Source organism: Leuciscus leuciscus (genome assembly GCF_965113295.1).
Source record: "Leuciscus leuciscus genome assembly, chromosome: 8".
Lineage (NCBI taxonomy): Eukaryota > Metazoa > Chordata > Actinopteri > Cypriniformes > Leuciscidae > Leuciscus > Leuciscus leuciscus.
Window position 1 is genome coordinate 20,095,355 of NC_138732.1, and position 23,945 is coordinate 20,119,299.

The following is a 23,945-nucleotide window of genomic DNA, read 5'->3' on the forward strand; positions in this document are numbered from 1 at the left end:
CACTTGCTAAAGTGGATTTAACGACTAATGGTAAGAGAATTGTTCTCTTTGTTCTTCCCCCTCTGGAACACGGGTCGCTATGACCATGTCGGCCGACAAGCTATTATTGCAAACTGCCACGAGATAGCCCAGCGCAAGCCACACCTGCAAGCTGATTGGCTGAGCAGATCCCTTTACTGTCTTCCCTGCTGCCCTGAGACGCCATCATCAGAGAAATGTCTTATGTAAGGCATGGATAATGGATGAAAAGAGTGTGCAAAAAAAAAAAAAAAAAAAAACTTTTAAAAGAAATGTCCATGGGGGTGAATTGCAATCCTAAAAATGCATCAAAAGACAGAAATGCATCAGATATTGGGCTGGGCGGAGTTTGATTCCACTCCCAAACCGCAGCTGTGCTGAATGGAAAAGCCCCATTGCAAAAGCCCCGCACAAAACTGCACAAGCCTCATTTTGGTTGGACTTGCTGAGGTTTGACAAGAGAACGGAATGTCCGGCAAGTGAATAGATTGGGTATTTAATAAGCTGTGGTACCAGCTGAGCTACACAGGGGGCTGGCACCACCACCACTGACTCCACAACACTGCACAGCGGATCAAGATGGGACAGAAAACCAACCTATCAACTGACTGCACCATTAGCAGTGCAAATCTCAAATGTGTTTTGTTAAAATGCAAACATTTTCAAAAGCCAACCATATTTTACATAACAATTCTCTTACGATTAAAGGGATAGTTCACAGTTCACCAAAAAAGAAAATGAATATTTTTTTGAAATTGAAAATGCTTTTTTGTTTTTTTGCATTCAATGGGGTCCAGTGTTGTTTTGAAACATTTTAACTTTCATTTAATAACTAGCTGAAACACTCTATATTATTATATAATATATTCTTTTGTCTTACACCTAAGAAAAAAAGTCTTTTTTGGGGTGAACTAACCCTTTAAAGTATTTTCTTTACACGTGGTAATTGTCAAGTTAGCGCTTAAGCATACCTTAATGAAACCGGGGAAACAAATTAGACAAATTATCTCACAGAGATTCACAGGAAACTTGACAACTGAAAAGAAAACACTATCTCTGAGTTCTGCGTCTTGTACGACTCTCACGTCGTGTTTTTGATAGCCTCATTACAGCCTCACCTCTAAAATCAATTTGCCTGTGTCTGTAGAATCACTCTCATTACACACTGGGTAAGCAGGAAGAGCGCGTGCGCGCCAAACCCCTCAAAGCCTAACACACCCTGTTTGGAAAAAGATAAATGAAAGCATGACTACAAAGAGAACATAGGATGGCGGAAAAAGGAGGCAGAGAGCTAGAGAGTATGAGTGGACGATGGCGACTCTGTAAACTATCTGAAGGACGGAAGATCAAATAAGGTGAATTTTGTGATTTGATGGCACCCACCTGCCACAGGACCACACCACTGCACAGATTAAGGGGCCGGTATAAGGGAGTCATGGGAGAAGAGGGAAGCCAGGAGCACAGGCAGCGCAGTAGATGAGAGAGTGGAAAAGTGGGCTGCTATATACAGGAGGGGGTTGGGATGAAAAGAAGCCCAAGTCAGGGAACACCAACACCACTGGCTTGACCTGGGGACGACTGGAAAAGGCAGGAATCCAATTAAAATCACACCCCATCGGCCTGCACAGCCACCACCCCCTCACCAGGCTGACGCAACTTCACACTGATCCTGCTAGATGTGTCATTTTGAGCAGGTGGAACGCAACAGACATTGAGATCATATAGTCCTGGTCACACTTTGAGGATGCAATGGTGAAATAATCTATGACACACAATATCTGTAACATTAAAGAGTGTGCAGACGCATAAAAAAGTTGGAGATACTGTAAATTGTCACGTATTATAGACAAAAATGCAAACTAACCTTCGCCATACATCCTTGTTGCTAGGCAGAAAGCACTCTGTGAAAAGTGGTAGAGAGCAGCGACATACTGGTGAGAGGAATCATCTCATTCACAGTGAAGTAACCTTAATAAAAGGGTGTAGTCATCTAGATATTCATGAAGAAATATCATTGTTCTGTACGATACTTTTGGAAATGCAAAGATGAACAACGGCCATTAAAGGAGTTTTAGAGAGAGATCTAAATTCTGACTGATGAAAATGCACACCATCACTGCACTTGCTAGACAAAGTAAATACAGAACAGACTAATCAGAGACACTTATTCTGGGATATTCTCATATAATAATCCTCCTGAAAGTTGCTTTCAGAGAGTGAATCTATGATACAGGAAAATGAAACAAAACAGTTTGTATATATATATATATATATATATATATATATATATATATATATATATATATATATATATATATATATAAGGGAAAACTTGCTGTTTTCAATGCGTCATTGCAGTTAGACTAAATAAGGATTTAAGATAATAGTTTTTTTTTTAAATATGCTTTAAATTTTGAAAGTAGATTGGGTTTTTACTTAAGAAATTACCCGTAAGGTGACTACATGGGTTAAGTTATAGGTTTAGGAGTAGGTTTAGGGTCAGCTCTTATTATAGTAATTACAGTAACTACAGGACTGAAAAAAAAGTGCTTGTATAGATTGCATGTATTACTACGGGATTGCAAGAATGTAAAAATGAAGCTATGGAGGAGGTCAGCATCTGCTAATACAGTGAGGTTATAAAGTGAGTGTACGATAGTATCCAATCAGTCTTCACATACAATTTTGTCATTTGATTTCAATCGCAGGATAGTTTGAGGAAGAAAGATGTCAAAACGGACAAATTACAGAGTATGTAATGTAATTTTCCAATTATCTTTTAGCAGCAACACTAGTCAAAAATAAATGAATTCTAAAAGAAATGCTTAAAACATTTTTATGTGATCAATAATGTGATTTCAGTTGTTTTCAGTTACATTTCTCAACTAATTTTGAAGCCGTTTTGTTAATGACAATATTTTTGTGTATTTCAAAATCATACACACAACACATTTTATTTGTGCTGGAAACAAGTGAGATTCCAAACACAAGACGATCAAGGTAATGATTTTTACGATTGCAATTTACTCAAATTTACCATAAGATTTCACATAATAGCGTTTTGAAAAGTATCATAATTTTATAGAAGACAAGATCAGTTCGGATACATGCGTTACACACCAAATGAATGTAAGTATCTCTACATGTTAAACATCATCTCTAATGACAACACAATTATTAACAAAAGTTTTATATTGCAAATTTGGAAATATCTCATCAAAACAAGATATGAAAATGTTTTCCATCAGTCACAAATACCACAACTTCCTGTGCTCTCTTTTTAATTTCCTGTCTCTCAATTATCCAGCAGTTTATAATAGAAATGAAGAATTTCTTGCAAACTCCACATTCACGACAACTTGCTTGTAACATACCGCATCAGTCCGGCACTGATGGTATGAGGTTTCAGTGGAGAGACAGATATACATTTGCCCTATGACCTTTCTAAGGTTATTCACAATAGCTAAATGAATAAACTGAAAAATGACGTTAGAAGACGCACAGGGTCAAAAGCCTTGGTAGCCCCCTTTTTTCCCCCAGTTAAACCTAGGGTCAATTTTCTTATTCCTTTAATAGTCTCCAAAACACAGGTTCACTGTATTCTTTGGTCACCTGATTTTTCACCAGTTTCTTGCTATAAGTAGGTTATAATGATTGGTGCCTAAGGCACCATCCTTGACGGTGGGAACTGGGCTCTTAAACTATGAATTAAATGTATTATTGTAATAACCAACCAGGAAAGAAATTAGTCTTTTAAAATTCAATACATCCTAGTCATTTTAGCTGCTTCACACCCTACTACACTATCCTACCACCTCACAACACCATACACACATGCACAACAATCCTGGCAAAATTGGAGCATAAAATACCTAAGTGCAAACTATCTGAGTATATAACAATACTTATATAACAAACTATATAACAACAGTTGCATCTCAAAATTCCAACAGTAGCACTATACCGAAGGCCCCAAGTTTAATCTTCGCAGCCTTTACAGCCTTACAGTACATGTTCAGATTTTTCTCAAAATACAGAATCAATTCAAAAAATGGGGACAGTACTGAGTTTGAGGACAAAACAGAAAATATGCAATAGCACTTTAGTTATGCAACTGGTTTACTGAAAGTGCTGTGGAGGCTAACAATTTGGGTTTCAATATGTGCATTAACCTAACATTTCATTCCTCACTATCAAACTTATTCCTTTTCCAAATTTGCCATTTGGTTCTTAACAACAGAGGTGAGATTACAGCCAATTTGTATTTTACAGAACAGGATTTGAGCTCATTTTCATTCAATTGAAAACCTACACATTCGTACAATAAGCAACTTAAGCACGTGCAGGTAAGGCCTATATCCTCGCTCACACCTTATCCATGCCCTGTCATATTGCACTGCAGTTTTAACAATAAAGTTAATAGTAAACGAAATTATCGTAACAATTCACATAAAATAATCCAGACACGACGAGTTAAACTGACAAGAAAATGGCGATAAAATTGGAACCTGCCGGAGTTCATTTGAGGTGACTTTGGCCGCTAAATCGCCTTCACTGAAAACTATTTCTTTCTCAAAATAAATATTTTGGACATTGCACAAGTCTGAAAGTCACTAAAAGTAGGCATATATAAAAAGCCTATATACGTACAAGTATAGGCTATATAGTAGCTTATTATTTTTTTCCTACCACATATGTGGTATCCGTGAAATTAACAGGCACAGATAAAATCCAAAAGCTTATGATCTCACGCACGTACGTTTCATTTGAGAAGTATAAAGTTTAAATCACAAGCCTGATCAAAGAGAATAGAGATACTTTAATGAAACTTTGAATGCATAATTAATTGTACAGTATATACAGTAAAATCTTAATTAAACAATTATCATGAAGGGGACTGATGTCTGTTATAACCGCCACATAATTACTGAGGTAAAATGCACTCAATGTGTGGTGAGAAAATCTTAAAATAATATAAAGGCCGCGTCCAGGTTCACCTTCACACATCACATCAAGACAAACGATATTTTTTTAATAACCTGCGACCAACATTTAAGCGGTGACAGAAAATACATATAAATTCCATGTTGTAGCCTACTTTACAAAAAAATATTCACGTTATTAACTTCATGAATAACTTCTCAAGAGATAAATCTCTAATTTCCACTATACAACAATAATACGACATTTTTTTCTGTGCAGAAATAACTTACTTTTATTATTTCGAACTGTATTCTACTCCATCTGTTGGTATCTTGTTTGCAGATATTTGATATTTGATATATGAATTATATTTTGGCAACTTATCTATACTTTTATAGACATTTAGTAAAGGTTAAGTAAGCTATTTACAGTTTAGGAATATTCACCGTCACCGACGTTTCACCAATACAAGAACATACAACAGATAAAGCTCACGTACAGTAACAAATTGCACTATACTATTTTGTAAGCCTGTAGGACAATTTTACACGAGGAGGAAAACTTCGGCTGTCATCCGTCATGCTTTAACACGCCGAGTACAAGCCCGAATCACAGACATTATAAATCACTGTTACAGTGTTTGGGTGAAAATGTGTCCACGGCGCTATGACATGTGTACCAGCCATTTACTAGACTTTTTTGAAAAGGTGAGTTGGACGTAAAAGTTCTATGGCTAGGTGGGAAAGTATGGCTTGGTTGGTTGCATGAGTATTGTACAGACTCGGGTCTGTAATTGCCCCGTTGTAGCAACAGAGGGTCCAAAAGGGACTGTGGCCTGTGCGCCGTATAGTCCAAACTGTTTTCAAAGGTGTGATGGAAACGTGACCTCATAGTCGACTCATTTCGCGTCTCAGGAGACAGAGTCTCTTGGGAGGTAGTCGTCATCGTTCGCGTCACTGTGGAAGAGGCGGGTGTGTCTTGCTGTTCTGCCACCTCAGGAGACCTGGCCTCTACAAGGTGCTCGTTGTCTTCACCGATTTTGGCAATGTAGGCCTTGCAATGGAGTTTCATGTGTTTGCGCAAGGAGCTGGGGTGTGTGTAACATTTTTCGCAGCCTCTGACCTTGCACGTGTAGGGTTTATCGCTGGAGTGAACGTGAGAATGCTTCTTCCGGTCACTGCTGTTTGCGAATCTCCGATTGCAGCCCTCAAACTCACATTTAAACGGTTTCTCACCTAAACGGGCAGAGGAGGGGGAAACGCGAGTTACGGGTGGGATGTACAGTCAACCATGGCTCATCAGTTTTGAGTGCATGGTGTCATTAGATGTGTTATGCAGGATGTTGTAGCAAAAAAAAGTTTGCTGCTCCACACATTAAACAGTAGCCTATAGCAGGCGAGGAGAGAACTTTAGACAACACTCGTGTACATGCAAAATGTGATAAATCGGGAAAAAGCCCTATTTCCCCCCTATCATTCTTAAAAGTGGTATTTTCCATTCAGTTGTTTCCATGCAATTGCTGCTACTTTCAATATGATTCACACTAGCTAAAACAGACTTAGCCTTAGCTTAAATTATTAATGAAGCGCAAATGCATAGCTACAGCCTCTCTCAAATTTATTTCAGTTATAAATAAGGAAAATTAAATTAAGAACAAACAGATTAGGCTATTATCAGAAGTTGAATAATGCCATCGCCAACAGTTGGCTTCTAGGTAATTTATGGAATTGTGTCAGTGATTAATTTTCAAATTCTACTTAAATGCTTTCAGTGAACAATAATAATTCTTAATATCGGTCTGTAGTCGACCTCATTCATATTTTTATATGCGTTATGAGACAAAGATGAATTCCTATTTTAATTGATTTCTAGTAAAGAAAAATAAAGTTAACTATGGCTTTAATAGCCTAATTAGACTAATCGATAAATCATTTCCATAAATCATACCTTATGGTTAAATAAAAAATAATATATAAAAGAAAAACAATATTGGGGACATTTATATTGATCGTAATATTCTAAGGATTACTGTGACGTCAGTTTCAAGTGTAGTGGTCTCAAAGCTTGCAGTGCGTAGCACGAGCGGGTGCACTCTCTACCATAGCAGAGAATTCAGCTGCGCCTTGCGTAAATGCTACGTCACAGCTCTCCGGTGCCCTGGAATTTATTTCTTTATTTTCACTGCATGAATGAGAGGCACCCAAACAACTGGCCTGTGGATTGATTTTCACCAGCACGGTTTCTAAAAACGAAATCAAAAATGTTTCCACTAACACGAACAGCAAACGTTAGAACAAACAATCGGGCTACATTTGATATGAATAAATGCTTTAATCGCCGCTCAATTTTAAGTGTTGCAGAAAATTAATGAAATTCTATAGTGTACAAATAATCTACAATCACTTTTATGCCGAAACATTTAGAAAATAATTTAAACATGATGGACCACAGTGTCAAAATCCGTGTATATGTACAGCAAAACATAATTTTAAAACTATACCGGTGAATATTTTATAACGTTACTATGGGATCAAATAATCAATTTATTTATTCTGTCCTGGCAATTCTTAATTAAAAAAAAATTGTGTTGTAACAATGTTAAGTAAAACACTCTGAAAAAGATTTAGAAACAATTCCAAAAGTCTGAAGCCTATCTTTATATTACTATCATTATTATTATTAATATTATTATTATTATTTAACTAACCTGTATGCGTTCTCTTGTGTATCTTGAGGTTTTCGGATCTGGCAAAAACTTTTTCACATCCATGAAAAGGGCAGGGAAAGGGCTTTTCTCCAGTGTGCACTCTGACGTGGTTGACGAGCTTGTATTTGGCTTTGAAGGGCTTTCTGTCTCTTGGGCAGTTCTCCCAGTGACAAACGTAGTCAGAGTGCTCCGGTCCTCCGACATGCTCAATCGTCACATGGGTGACGAGTTCATACATGGTCCCAAAACTCCTGGCGCAGGGCGGCTTGCCAGTGCCTTCTTGGCCGTCACTCCACTTACACACGAGCTCGTGCTTCGGGTTCTGCCTGGAGCACCTGAGGAAGGCGTCACCCCCTCCTCGTTGCATGGCCATATTCAGTGGCTTATAGAACTCCAAGAACTGGGTGACTAACTGCTGGCTGTTGGCCCTGGGGCAATTGACCGACTGCCCATACGGGTGCGTCCGTGAGAGAAGATCTCCGGGAAGACCCAACATCATTTGGCTGCTGAGATCTCGGGTTCCGTCTGACGAGCCATGGGCCTGCTCTTGATACGTGGTGAAGAACGCGTGGCTCCTGCCATCCCTATAGCTGTGGAGGTCACGGTACCTTCCAATATTGCCATGTTGGTTAGGTCTCGGAGCCAGCTGATCAGTTACTGGTGGCATGCCTGCTGCTGACAGATTTGTCCCAATGATAATGCCCCTAGGACTGGGTTCTAAGCGATGACTGGTGTATCCAGTGTCTGGAAAATGGGTAACCGAGTGGTCAACATATGCACTGGCCCTCGTCTCGTGGTAGTCTCGCAAATTTTGCGAGGGGCAGAGTTTTAAGGAACTGCCAGTGGGGTGCCCCATGTGCTCCTCTGCCAAAGGTGGCAGCACCATGCTGGGTTCAGTATTGCTCTCCCCAGGGTTGACGCAAGAAAGAGGGCAGCCACTAAACCGCGACAGGCTTGTCATGTTTTGTTGCAAGCTTGACTGAGGGTTTGGCAAATCAACCAACCTTTAACGTTTACGATTTACCAACAAAACTCTTCCCCATTTCCCCCGCTGTATCATCTGCATGTGCAGTTATTGCCCGTAAACCTCTCAGACGCAGGAATCGGACCCAGGTTCGTTAAGATTGGTGTGAGTCCCATGCCGTTCACTTTGCCCTCTTGATTTGTGGCAATAACCGTGGTAGTAAAATGCTCCGAACCAGGCCATACTGCAATATAAAAGCACAGCAGGCAAACCAGCTTTTAAAAAACGGTGCTTTGGGATTGGTCGGAATGCGCGATGATTGACAGTCCCTGGATTTGTTTTAAAAGGGACACGCAGGCGTTCACCACACGACTCCGTTTTCAAATATCTCAGTGAAAATGCTTTGATATGTGCCGCTCGCGCACTGCCAGATATTGGCTCATATGTGACTTAAATGCACCAGAGTTCCGAATGATTATTGTTGGCTAAAATATCGAAATGTTTAAATTACGTATGTATGAATTATTAGAACGTCTGAACTGCAAATGCTATGCAACTGTGTTATTTCAGCATCGAATTGAAATACAGGAGTTAAGAAATCAAATCAAAATTCTCTTTCAAACCACATGTTTCTCTCATTCAACTGTGAATGTCTGATTTACTGTTCAATATTATGGTTTAACATTAATTTAGTAGAATATACGTTGGTGATACTCGGTCCATAGTAGCCTACTGGTGTTGTTGGTGGACACAATTTATTTTTTTACGACCAAAAATATACAGCATATTGTAACAAGCCAGTTGAGCGTCTATAATTCTACTTGCAGGTAAATATTACACTTACTTCGGTTAAGTTAAATGCGACAGAATCTAGATTTTTTGACATTTTTCATGTAAAGATGTAAACATTAAATTACAATTTATTTTAAAATACCCCATATTGTAAAGTGTCCTTCCCCATGTGTAGGTGGTTAGTTTCATTTATTTAGGTTTTTTTAGTGAAGAAGAGATGCATTTTATGGATTTACATAGGCGTGCATTTTTATCGGATATTTTTCTGGAGTTATCTGTGATAAAATGAACAGAATCCTTTTATATATTTTTTTAATGAATGGATACATTAAATCAATTAATAGTTAAATCAATGAATATTAATAAAATATAAAATACGCAAGGAAATATGATTAAAAATACAAGCTTTAGGCCACAATAATAAATACTGGGTCAAATAATACCTAAATATCGCATAATAACTAAATATAACGTTTTTTGGCCATGGAATATGAAAGAGTTAATAGACTTCTGACATTTTAGGTTACAAAAATGATTTAAAAAAAGTTTCACACATTCAACATTTACCCAGATGATCTGGTGTCAATTTAGGAGGAAATGTATTCAATTGTTTTGAATTATTTTGCACCTATCAATATAAAATGACAAAAATGAAAACAAGTTTGTGGTGTATATTCTCACCACAAATATTTAACTAAACTGCTTTTGTAAAAAGAATGACACAGCATCAGTGTGTGGACATCAAACTGAATACCTGTCAGAAGAGCCAATTCAAACATGTTTAAATAACATCACAAAATGTTGACATGTAGGTATAGAATTTAATTATGTGAATTTAGTTTTAGAATCTCAAAAATAAAAATCTTTGATTATATGTTGAGATAATCGCTCACATCACAACATTTTTAAAAAATAAAATAAAAGAAATTAATATACTTCTGAAGACTGTCTCTTCCCTTTGAGTGGGCACAAGCTTGGGTTATTTACTGATATAATTCTTCCCACACATGAAGTTCTTGGATAGAGTAAACATTACAAGACAACAATATTTACTGAGGTTACAGTCACTGTATTCACAACAGTCAAAATTAAGGCATTATTAACAGTCAAAAAAGCATCGTTGTCACTTAACAGAGTCAAATCAAACATAATAATAAAATGAAAACCAAAAAAAGCCAAGAATTGTTACTTTTGTAATGAGTCCTAATGCAGTTTTCAGATAAATGACCATGACCATGATATCCACCACCATAACAGTGACAGATATTATTTTGTGAAACAAAACAGAGTCTTCTCACAACACAGCAACTCTTCCTGATTAGTATCCTGATTCATATCTTTCTTCTTTTTTTCTTCATTACTAAAAGACAAAAGGCATTTTTACAGATATTCCTTACATATAGAACTTTCAGAATTAAAGATTGCCAATAAAAGAGTGCAAGAATACGTAAATGAGAGAGAGAACGAGAGAGAGGTGCATAAATGAAGAAATCAATGATGAGAAAGGTGATAGTTGGACACTAAAATAGCTTTGTTTGTGCACTATCAATTCAAGCAGGCTAATGGTCACTAAATGACACACATCTATAGTTCACAAAGGTCACAGACTGGTCTTTGCTATACCCACAGTGCACACACTACATAGTCAACAGTCTAATATCAATCCAATGCATCCATAGTTGGTAGCATCGTGGCTTACAGATAACTCAATTGAGAGGTGAGCTTATTACTGAAACAAAATTGTATATGCTCTACACATCTAAATATAGCCTACCTTAAGTACATTTGCAAAAATGTAAACCACTTCTCTTCCTTGCATACCTGTTTTAGGCCTTATGCATTATGTCTACTTTGTTATTATAAATACAGTGTAGCCTTATTTTAATTTCCATCCAACATTTCCATATCCAGACTACAATAAAGCCATACATTGCCCCTGATATGTATGTATATATATATATATATATATATATATATATATATATATATATATATATATATATATATATATAGGTTTGAAATACAGAAAAAGTATTCCTCATTGCAGTGAACTTATAGCAGGTGTTTAGCTTAACAAGTTCAGGGTCAAATGTCGGTAAATTTAGATGGGCAAATCAAGTGGAGAATAGACAAACTGAGTGAGATTTAAGCAGAAAAGCACCACACACAAGGACTCTAAAATACTTAGTTTTTTTCCCCTTAGTTTTGTGGTTCGGCATATAGCACAATAGTCTATCCTGGTAACGGTAGTTTGCATTTAGCCTACAAATAAGCAGATGCATAACGCCTCGACAAATTTAATTTCTTGTCATTTATGCTAAACAAAGTTAGCACATTTTATATAGACACATGTTAATTGAAGGTGCCACGGTTATCTCATTACTCAGCACTGATTAAGTGTTGAGATAAATAGAACCACTCCTCCAAAAAGCTCATAAAAAACAGGCTAAAGACTTTTGGATGTTTAACAGATACGGAAAAAGATAAAGCAACATGTCCGCAAAAACACACAGCAAGAGCAAACACAGCTAATGTCTCAAGGGAAGAATAATCATTTAAACCACAAAAATAATAAAAATATCCCTAAAAGAAAGGATGACGAATTGGTAGGTAAGTAATGTCTGCGTTTTTATTTTTATTGCAATAGTTTAATTTTGTGTATTTGATTAGGCTACATTTAATAAATGTAATGTGAGATTGATAACTGGAACATTAATCAACAGGACATGAACTATTGCAGTACATCAATAATTATTAACGATTCTATGATTGATAATTGTTTAGCCCGAAAAACCACCTATTAGAATTCAGTGTGAAGTTGTTTCCAGGTAATTCTGCTCTAACTTAAAAATAAATAAATAAATATATATATACGAATGCCTATCTACTCAAGGGGGCGGGGGATATAGAATTATGGTATAATTTTGACAAAACATTATTTAACTAACTCAAAGGCTAATCGGTCGCAATATAGCTCTGTTCCATGCAATTATAGGCCTATAAGTCCTTTTAATTTTCTGTGGTGTAAAGTAAAATAACGCACGAGGCCCCCTTGAGTTAAAAGCGAATCTTGCCCTCATTTGCCTTTTGGTTGGCATCAGAGTTGTAGTGCCGTAAAGAAGTTAAGTGAAGTAACTGAACAATTCCGTGCATAGAGAAAGCAAAGAACGTCCTTAAGAACTTAGCTATATCCTAGCCCCGCCCGGAAATGAATATGTCACATAATATATTAAGTGCGTCCACATTTAAACAGATAGGCCTGCATCTAGAGTGGAAAGTAAAGAATCTGTAGCCTATCTGACTGCAGACAATGAAACCTTTAAAAAAAATAAAATCCGCCGTAAATCTGTCCGACGCTGCAGAATACTCACATGTGTGCTCGTGTACGAAATGGAGAGTAAGAGAGAGAGGAGGAAAGAACAAGACATCGCAGAAAGGAGGGGGGGATAGAGCTTGGATATCTATTTTGCTAGCAATCTGCTTTAAACTTGTGTTTCTAAGCATAGTAGCCTAAAGTTCTTTGGCGAGACAAAAGCGAAATGCATATGCTATTCTATTAAGTCAATGAACCATTAAACATAGGCTATACTACGTTTGTAGGCTATTTATTAGAAAAATAATAGTTTATTGTAATGTTTTTTTTCTTTTCTAAACACGTAAGGTCTTATATTACACGATGTATGTTACCTGAATAAAACATGAAACTGATCTGATCAAAACTTTTATAATGCATCTACTGAAAAATAAATTACTCACCTTAAAACTTAGACTTAGACAAGGCCTATACGCGTTTTTCCATCGTAGAAAATGTGCAGAAAGTGAAAGCGTGAGAACTGAGGACTAGACCAGAATGTGGGTCTGATTTAGAGATTTTTGTTTTTAATCTCTAAAATATAAAAGGGAACTCCTTCCGAGGAGAGATTGAAGGGGAGAGGGAACGTGAAATGGCTTGGAGGTATAAAAAGCGCTGCTTGAAACACTCAACGCGTCTCTGAACTTGATCAGATTTTATGTGTCCTGCAGCGAGTCACCAGCAACCCTGTGAAACTTCCTCAATAGCAAGAATTTTTGGCGCCGTAAAAAAAAAAAAAAAAAAAAAAAATCCTCGGGATAATATATTTTCCACCATATTTCCATCTCTCTTATTCTTGTGTTCTACGCTAGTAGGTACGCTTTCACCTCTTACGGCTTCAAAAAATTCAGAACTCTATGCATGCATAAATGTAGCCTACATATGTGATAGATAGATAGATAGATAGATAGATAGATAGATAGATAGATAGATAGATAGATAGATAGATAGATAGATAGATAGATAGATAGATAGATAGATAGATAGATAGATAGATAGATAGATAGAGATAGATAGATAGATAGATAGATAGATAGATAGATAGATAGATAGATAGATTTTCTCACTTTTCTTATATTTTAAGTCTTCTTTTTAAAGAGATTCAGCAATAGTTTATTTTGAGAAAAATGGTCAAGCAAATCCTAAAAGTTTATGTAACTTTGGGTACCGCTGACATGCAAGCTCGGGAAATAAACAAGCCTTTTTGCCTGAATCGAAATAAAGTCCCGTTCCTTTACCTGCAAATCATGCCAACAGCAACCAATCAAATCTACTCACTGAAACGAACTGCCATTTTCAATTCTAAACCTTGCCAATCAACGAACAGGCAGCCAATTATCGCCCTTCATATCCGTCACGTGACTAAGAAAGCGCTGTCCTTTCATTGGACAGCGTAGAGCTGCCTCCCGAGCTCATTTATGTGCAAGGAGTGAGTGATTGACTTTATCAGTCCAAGGACATCATTCGTCTGGAAAGGGGGGGAAGTTTGATCCTCTTTCTCACGGATCCCAGTTACGGGAGTTTGTCCTCCCGTTTACCGAGACCCGGGATTATCATTTCGTTTTTCAATTCAAGATTTCTTTATTCAAGCTTACGTGAAATTGTGCTCAGTTTACCGTTACCCACTTCACTCCACCAACCTGGGGTTTTTCACTTTTTTTTTTTTTTTTCTTTTTCGCTTGCTTTTTCTCGATTGAGCCCAATGACTATGCTCCTTGATAGCGCTCCTCAGTTCCCGTCACTAGGAGTAGGGGGGTTCGGAACGCCTAGACACCATGAGTTGGGAAACCGAGACCCCGGGCTGGGGCTTAGTCCCTTCGCAGATTCATCTCACTCGGCTGCCTTCAAGATAAGTCCCGTTACTCACGATATCGCCTCAAGCCAGACATCAGCGTTCACCCCACAAGCTACTGGATACGCAGCCGCGCTCGGACACCACCATGGAGGACAAGTTGCTTCTTATGCCGGCGGAGCATTCAATTCGACCAGGGACTTTCTGTTCAGAAACCGGGGCGCAGGCATCGGAGAAACCGCACCACCGAGTGCCCAGCATGGAATCTTTGCCGCTTCTGGGAGCCTACACGGCCCCCCCGGAATTTCGGACAACCCGGGACATCTGTTGTTTCCTGGACTTCACGACCAGAGCGTGAGCCATACTTCACCAGGAGGACATGTTGTAAACAGCCAAATGCACCTGGGTTTACGCGGGGACATTTTTGGCCGTCCAGATCCGTACCGACCTGTGGCGAGCCCTCGTACGGACCCTTACGGCACCGCTCAGCTCCATAACTACAACCATCCCATCAACATGAACATGGGGATGAACGTACCCACACACCACGGTCCGGGGGCCTTCTTTAGATACATGCGGCAGCCTATTAAGCAGGAAATGTCTTGTAAGTGGATAGACGAGAATCAAATGAATAGACCTAAAAAGACTTGTGACAGAACTTTCAGCACAATGCATGAAATGGTGACACATGTTTCGATGGAACACGTTGGTGGCCCAGAACAGAGTAATCATATTTGCTTCTGGGAGGACTGCCCGAGAGAGGGAAAATCATTTAAGGCCAAATACAAACTCGTGAACCACATCCGAGTGCACACTGGAGAGAAACCGTTCCCTTGTCCGTTCCCCGGTTGTGGGAAAATCTTTGCAAGATCAGAAAATCTTAAAATTCATAAAAGAACTCACACAGGTAAGGCATTCATATTTCCCCCCTTTTTTGATTGTCTATTGGTTTTGGGAAAAACAAATGTTTATGTGTATGTTAATGATGTAGGCTATACATAAATTGCAGTTCTTTCATACATTTAGGCAATACAATTGTACATTTTATTTTACATTAATTTAAAACTAAATATAAAGTTTAACATGGAGGAAAAACTCCCACTAGCTACTTTAACAACACTTTAGAATTAAATACATTGGTAAAATGTTTGGGGAGAAAAACTCATTCTGATCTCATATAACCCCTATATACTAAGAAATGTTCATTTTCTGTTATCTTTTCGATTGAGGAAAATATATTTTTGTTCAAATGTATATGCATTGCAACTCTTTGAGGATGTAAAGCTGCATGCGTGGTTGTGGAGCGAAATTGTGAATGGACTGTCCTCTTTTCATTTGTCCTGATGCTTGTGGCTGTAAAGTTAGTAATTGTGGGGATGTGTGTATTGTGGGTGCATGAATAAAATGCTACTGGGAACTTGAGGTCTGGGAAAGTATGAAATGGTAGAAGTGAATTTAGTCTGATAGCTGGATTTGTGCCTAAAAAATGACCCCTTTCGAAATGTAAAGCAAGCTGTTGAACAGTCTAGTAGGCTATAGTAAACTAGCTAGATAAGAAAAGTGTGCTCAAATTAAGCAATTGCTATGCACTTTACACGACGATGCATTGCGTGTTGATTAAAGATGCTTGGAAAGTAAAATAAAGGATAACAGCACGGACTCTCAAAAAGCGTGATATGTGGGTAACTAAACCATCTGGCGTGAGCGCACCATGGCCTATTATTTCGAAAGGCATATTACATAACTGAAGTTGTGCTCATCCGCTCTGTGAAAAAAAGTTATATCCCTAAAACCCCAGTGTTTGCTCTCACTTGCAGGTGAGAAGCCATTTAAATGCGAGTTCGACGGCTGCGACAGGCGCTTTGCGAACAGCAGCGACAGGAAAAAGCACATGCACGTGCACACATCTGACAAGCCATATATCTGCAAAGTGTGTGACAAGTCCTATACACACCCCAGCTCTCTCAGGAAACATATGAAGGTAAGGGGAAATTTTCTGATTTTGCAGCCAAAAAGAAATCATGCAAATAAATCGTTTATTATTATTATGATTATTGTGAAGAATAAAAGGTTAGGAACCCCTAACAGAGACCAGAAATCATTTAAATCATAATGTTTAACCGTACCATGTAAACAAGTGTGTTATTGCCTGTGTGTCATACATCTATGGACGTTATAATTTAAGGTACACGAATCACAAGGCTCAGAGTCGTCTCCAGCTGCTAGTTCTGGATACGAGTCGTCCACGCCGCCAGTGCTGGTTTCTGCGAACACTGAAGACCCGACAAAAACACCCACGTCTGCAGTGCAAAATACATCTGCACACAGCGATGGACTACCGCCTAATTTTAACGAATGGTACGTTTGAAGCTCCAAGCAGACTCTCAAAAGGTGGACCAAAAGGTTGAAGCAACCTTTAAAAAAACTATTTACGCTATGGCGTACAAAATGGCATTGAAACAACAGGAAAAGATGAGAGTTCGCCAACAGGCCTCGTCTATTCTCAGGATTCGAAATTTGACTTTATTCCGAGTTCGAAGAAAACTAGCAAGGCATTAAATAACAAAATAACACTTTCTAAGAATAAATGGTTTTCCTTTAGTTTTCAGATTTCAGATGATTATTTTATTTTTCATTTTATGTATTTTCTGAAGAAAAAAAAATATTTAAAAAATAATGGCAAAGAAAGAATATTTCACGGTGTTTTATATTAAGGTGACACTCATATCACCTTTGATTGTTAAAACTTCAGACAGTCTTAAGAAACGTGCCAAAGTCTTTGTCTTGAACTTGAACAAAAAAATAAATCATAAATAAGTATATAGCCTACTCGTGAATGTATTTCCTTGTTTGATGGAGTCAAATCTGTTGTCCAAGTCAGTTTTCAGGTGGAGAATGTGGTATTAGCTTACGATTGTTACCTTTGAATATAACGTTGCCTTTGTTAATAATGATGTAAATACATATCCATGATGCCATATTTATCAATTTGTAATTTAATTATCGGCGAAATAGCCGAATCTTAAATGATATTTATGGAAATGTTTTCTAACAAGACTGTACAGTTTTGAGTCAATAACCAGTTTTAACGATGAAAAAGGGAGTCAGTTCTAAAGTTCCCACGATACGATTGTATCTTTTTTAACCAATAAATGTGTCTTATCTGGGTCGTAAAGTATTAATTATATTAATATTATAACATGACATGATCTATAGTTTCAAGTACGCATTTTCCAACGTTAAGTTCACGTGAGGACCGGAATAAAAAGATAGAGAGAAAAAAAACATTGGGATTATTATTATTATTATTATTATTATTATTATTTTAAATCACTGATGAATCAGCCATATGAGGTAGTAGACTTTCTGGTTCTTATTGATTTTTCCCCCCTTTACTCTTAGCATCAGAGTATAGACTATATCTCTGTAAGGAACACTTACAAATTCGAGAGGCCACTGACCAGTGTTTTCATCGACACGACACTTTTTGACCAGATACACAATGCAATAGTATAGCTATCATTCATGCATCAACTTTGAACTCGTGTGACAGTGTTAAAGACATTAGCCTATATTCTTGGGTTTAAGGTACAGCCATTTGAATCAGTATAGTATTCCATTTTCGATGGTTCAAGAACTGTCTTTGTGGATGCAAGTCTGTGTTTAATGTGTCAAAGAGGAGCAATGATCTGTCACAACATTCTCAAAATAAAACTTTCTGTCTGTCAGTTTGCATTGTTTTAAATGTAGTTCTTCTGTGAATATAGCGTGTTGTTTGTTATGAGTACTGTGGTATAACATATAGAAAACTTTGATTACACATTTACTTGTTTTATGTGAATAACTTTTCCAGATGTGGAACTGTATGTGTGAATGAAATTTAGTATTAAGATTACTAGAACTTTTTAAGGTGGAAAAGTAAGGGAAATATGTTGTTCAGTGACACCAAGAGTTACAGCATTGCATTGTTACATATTTCTAAGAGACTAAAATTATGCATATACATATATTGTGCTTATGAACATGATTTCAAACCACCAGCACTACTTTTTGTAAACAAACGTTAAAAAAAGCAGTACCTCGTAAGTAACGGTGATATATGAATACGTTTATTTAAATAATTTAATGAATATATGTTTTATATACTATTTTCTATACGTTAAGTTAAAATAAATAAAGATTTATTTCAGCCACCTTCGATGTATATTCAGCCCTGATCTTAGACAGATCTAATGTACAAATGAAGCTTGAATGTGATTCTGTGACATTTTCTCGTGGAAATGGGTCACGCATCAAGTTATTCCTGAAAAGCACATGTTTAACTGATGAACTGTGTCACTGTGCCATTTTCGAGGCAAACGATGTTACTTCAACATACCTATTCAGAATTCAGCAAAATCTTGTACTTTCTTTCGAAGTAGCGTTATTGTTTGTTGGTTTGTTTAACAAACTATTTATGACAAAATGTGAACAAGTTTTTGACTGGAATTAAAACAAATCCTGAAATGTCACAAATGAGGACGTCAGTTTTTCCTTTTCATTTATTTCTTTGCTATTTTTCCTCTTGTTCTAATTCTAACCTTGAACTTAAAGCATAGCCTACGCCTTACTCCAAAATGTACGAAGCAGCAACCCACTTGAACTTGACAGTAACATGCCGCCATTTTAGCATCTTGTTTCTTTGAGGGACGAAAAAGTTTAGAATTGTAAAGCGTTAACGCTGCTAACAACAGTTTTAAGCACATGGTTATCTTAGGACATATGTTAGGACCTTGGATAGTAAACATGCAAGAAAGCTGCTAAGTTTGTTTCAAAACTTTCTGCCGAGATACGCTAAGCCATTCTCTCGTTGTCAATTATGTAGGCTGGGCTTGGAAGACATTCATTCAAAAACAATGCTGTGGTAAAAACAATATTGCACCAGTGGCAGAGTGTAAATTTTATTATTCCACTGCATTATACAGATTATCTCCTAATGATTATCTCAGTCAAAGTATTCAATATATAGCCAAACAGTATAGCATCAACTCAGACATTGCTGCAAAATTTAAAGTGTAGGCTATAGGACTTTATATGATTTAATTAAGTATTTTAAAAAATATATATGCAATGTATACACCCACACACATATAGCCTACACATAGCCTATATAAATATATAAATATAAAAAATATATAGCTACTTAACCTGGTATTTAAAAACCTGCATCAATTAAAGGATATGGAGTGAACGCAATATATTTTTAAACTGACTCAAGTTTACGCTTTAAAGCCTATAAAGGCAACCATTATTTTTTTGCAGAACCTGCCGGGCTCTTTTTTTCTTCCTGGCTTGGTATGCAGTATTTTAGCCCAACCCCCATAGACTCCACCTTCATTTCAAACCCACCCCCATCTTCATAAACAGTTTTCCCAAATTCATTTAAACTGAATCGTTTCTATTTTCTGCGCAAGCGCACATTCTTCTATTTCAGACAACATTCTTCTCCTCATGCCATCGGCTCGAGCCTATCTGACATATGTGGTGACGTAACAACATGGCGTCGGCTATTTTGCTGAGGCACACCGACACACTATCAGAGCTTGACTAAATGAAAGCACTCGTTCGGTCTCATTTTAAAACTGTTGCGAACAACTAAAAGTATAATGTGAATGTAAGTAAAATATAAGTGAATGTTTGGTCTTTGGAAAATACCAGATTAAAGAATGGCATGGCTTTTTTTCTAATTAAGTATGAAAACGATTAGAAAACACGTCGGCACTGTAGTCACGTGGCATGAGTTTGAAGAGTAGCGGAGTAAAACACAATCTGTTGTAAATAAAACACTGAATCTGTTGTAAATAAAACGCTGGCTTTACACAAGCAGATATAAGAAATGTAATGCAGGGTTTTGGTTAAATCAATTAGGTTTAAGTAATCTAAGAGAAAATGTTATAAAATAGGCTACCACTTGTTTATCACTTTAAACACATTGAGATAAGAATTTAGTAAGTATTCAGGTGTTTATTTGCAAGCGCATTCCGGCTAATAGTAGCCTACTAATTTAAGGTCCTTTCCTAGTCCTCCCTGAAGCCACACTCAATCTCATAGCTTTGCTGGCTAAGCGGGTGGCACTGTCTAAGAGGATAAACCGACACGAGCCGGTTCCAAACGCTTTTTGTCACGCAACTGAGTGCGCGGTCATAATAAACTCATGAGATGAATTACCTTGAACATGGCGTGTAGTCAGCACGTTTGCGTGTGCTAGCCTATTCGTTTTCTCACGCATAACTTTAATTTTAAATGTAAAGGAACACATACAATTTATTGCAAATTATTGCCTCACACACTACCAGCCCTCTTATGCAGACTTGAATACACTGCGATCAAACAACTGTATAAGGGATGCTTTTAGTCAAGGTAGCCTACTAAAAAATTGTAAAAAAAAATAAAAATAATTAGGCTAATAATAATTATATACACACACACACACACACACACACACACACACACACACACACACACACACACACACACACACACACACACACACACACACACACACACACACACACACACACACACAACTTACAACACAAACTTACAGGAGGGTGAGGGTGGTGCGGCTCACAAGGGTATGGGCGCTTACTAAATTAATTCAGGATCAAACCGATCAAATAAAAGAAAAAGTGTTATATATATATATATATATATATATATATATATATATATATATATATATATATATATATATAGATAGATATAGATATAGATATAGATATAGATATAGATATATAGATAGATAGATAGATAGATAGATAGATAGAAATACACACACAGGCTATATGTGTGTGTGTGTGTGTGTGTGTGTGTGTGTGTGTGTGTGTGTGTGTGTGTGTGTGTGTGTGCGTGTGTGTGTGTGTGTGTGTGTGTGTGTGTGTGTGTGTGTGTGTGTATACATATGTGTGTATAACAATATGCTACAGAGTAAGATAAAAAAAAGGTATGGACTTTTACATCGTGATCAATTACTTTTTACTGTATAGGCTACTTTTATTTGCAGGGAAAAAAAATGGTAGATGTGAAAATTTCGAACTCTAAAGCTTATGTAAAATACGCTTTAAAATAAGTGAATTGGCCTGTGTTTGTCTTTAATTCGCTATATTTACCAAACAATACAACAGTTTTGTGGAAGGTAGAGACAATTTGCACGTCAATTAATCCTTTTCAGTGAGTTCCACCGATGCGTATTCACCTGCAGGAAAAGCGATGAATATGCAAAGGTGCTCAATATGACTGTTAATCCAGGATGTGCCCTTTCAAAATCTACTTTGGATGTGCTGCAAGTCCATTGTAATGTTAAAGAAAGGTAACTGGAGCCATCATTTATCTTGATGTTTCGTAAAGTTTGCGTTTAAATTGATTTACCCTTCACATCCCTGCTGGAATGGAAAGGGGGTGGATTTTTATGTTAGGCCGACTTTAAAAATCCAACAAGTGTCAGCTGCTGTTTTTTTTAGAAGCAAGCCTGTAACATGGTATTTCTTTGTTGTTTTGTTGTGTTAGTGGACATTTTAACTTATGGCCCTTATCGCTTTGCAGCAGGATTGTTAGCACACAGAGATTTGAAGTTATTATACTGAGACGTCATTCTAAGCACGTGAGAAATAAAAGAGAAGTGAGGATGTATTCCCAGAGCCAAGTAGGCTACTATCCTGGCCTACTATTCGCAAATTTGAAAATTTACGTAGATGTTTACGTAAGAACGCTGCGAATCCATTTGTACCTTAAAAAGAGCGAGTCTCCAATAGTTCTTTGCAACATCACACACTGTCTTTGACTGAAGGAAACCCTCCTTTCAAAGTTTGTCAATAAGACAATAAATATATAAATAAAAATAAAATAAATTATGAAGGAGACCAGGGAGATTGTTTCAGCGCAATTCTTTGATAATTATCATACGCCCTTTTTTTCTTATTTTTTTCTCTCTTTTTTGGATTAAGCAATCCAAGGTGGTGCATTAGCCTAATGTCTGGGTTTGGAGACAGTATCCCGATCCCTTGTTACAATATTCTTTCAGTTTGATACCATTTATCTTATCGTGCAGACATGTTCATCATTAAAAAAAAATGGTGAAGGCACATGGAACCAAATTAGCCTAAACAATAAGCTCGGAATTGACCAATATCATCATATAATAATAAAGAAGCCTGTTTTACATAAAATGCAAGGGAATGATCTTCATTTGTTTTAGAGAGAAAAATCATGAAATCACGTCAATCTATCCGTCAACTTAATTGTTCAGTTCAGTTGGACCATTAGAAATTTGTATATTAATGAATTTCACATCACCAATGGCCATATTATTACAATTTGATATTTCCAATAATCATTAAAAGTTTATGTCCACTGGTTTGTCATCATGCTGACTCACTTATCAAATTAATGGACTAAGGGAGTTAAGGTGGCCTGAGCTGTGCCATCATCGCATCAGTTAACACTTGCAAACAAGCGTCAGGGACTGCAGGGGGCGAGAGAGCAGGTGGTTGGTAGTTTGGAGGCCCAAATTAAAAAGACTTAAGCAACAAAATACAAAAGGCAAAATCATTGGGTCAGAAAGTATCAGTTCTGCTCCAGCTGACATAATATGACTATCCTTGACTCTAAAAGTCATTAAATCAAAACATGGACTGAAAATGCCAATTGATTGATCAAGTCACATAACTTTTTTTTCTTCAGATTTTACTCTCTGTCGATATAATAATAGCCTAGCCTGCATGACATATAAAGTACAAGCAGTAATTGATTGATAATTTCACACTGTAGCTCATTAAGGTAATGATTTATTGCATAAGGTTATTTTAAAATAGTGTATTCACATATTTTTTTCTTTGTCCGACAAAAATGTGTGTGTGTGTGTGTGTGTGTGTGTGTGTGTGTGTGTGTGTGTGTGTGTGTGTGTGTGTGTGTGTGTGTGTGTGTCTAAAGAGGCTATCAGGGGGTGGGTGGCCAGGTGCTGTTGGAAATTGCTTGGCTATTGCCAAAGAGACCTCATGCCAGGATAATGCAAGGTCCAAAGGTGCACCAGACTAGAGTCAATCCAACCCCTCTCAATACCCCAGGGCCAATCTCCTGTGTAATTGTTTTTCCGGTTTCATCTTTCCATTTTGAGGGACATTACAGAAAACGGATCACATACTTTGTCTTTGCTCACTTAAAAAAAATAAAAAAAAAATAAAAAAAATATGACAGTTCATGTGAATATGTTTACACCCTTGCTGCTGTTGTGCCACACAATTGCAATCACAATATCCAAGTTCACCATCACACATTTTCTTAAGGGTAAATTATTGCATGACACAATAAAATCAAGAGTATGAAAGACAAATTATGTATAATTCAAAATCAGCTCATTTCC

At 37.2% G+C, this 23,945-nt stretch overlaps 2 protein-coding genes across 5 annotated transcripts in view; one reads left to right on the plus strand and one right to left on the minus strand.

Annotated features, from left to right (window-relative positions):
* Nucleotides 1–23,945, minus strand: part of zic6 (zic family member 6) — a 60,060-nt gene that overhangs the window by 15,239 nt on the left and 20,876 nt on the right. For 2 of the 4 annotated variants that reach the window (XR_014208150.1, XM_082177950.1), the window contains exon 1: nt 7,649–8,809. The exons of 1 other annotated variant lie outside the window; for it this stretch is intronic. Coding sequence is in view for 2 of the 3 variants with exons in the window: in XM_082177950.1 (XP_082034076.1) it covers nt 7,649–8,609 (961 nt within the window). In the remaining variant the exon portion in view is untranslated. Of the gene's footprint in view, nt 1–4,079; nt 6,177–7,648; nt 8,810–23,945 lie in introns of those variants that run through there. One more of the 4 variants, XM_082177949.1, reaches the window with a different exon arrangement.
* Nucleotides 14,194–19,054, plus strand: zic3 (zic family member 3 heterotaxy 1 (odd-paired homolog, Drosophila)). The gene is made up of 3 exons (XM_082177639.1): nt 14,194–15,455; nt 16,366–16,529; nt 16,734–19,054. The coding sequence occupies exons 1-3, from the start codon at nt 14,459–14,461 to the stop codon at nt 16,914–16,916; spliced, it is 1,344 nt and encodes a 447-aa protein (XP_082033765.1). The 5' UTR covers nt 14,194–14,458; the 3' UTR covers nt 16,917–19,054.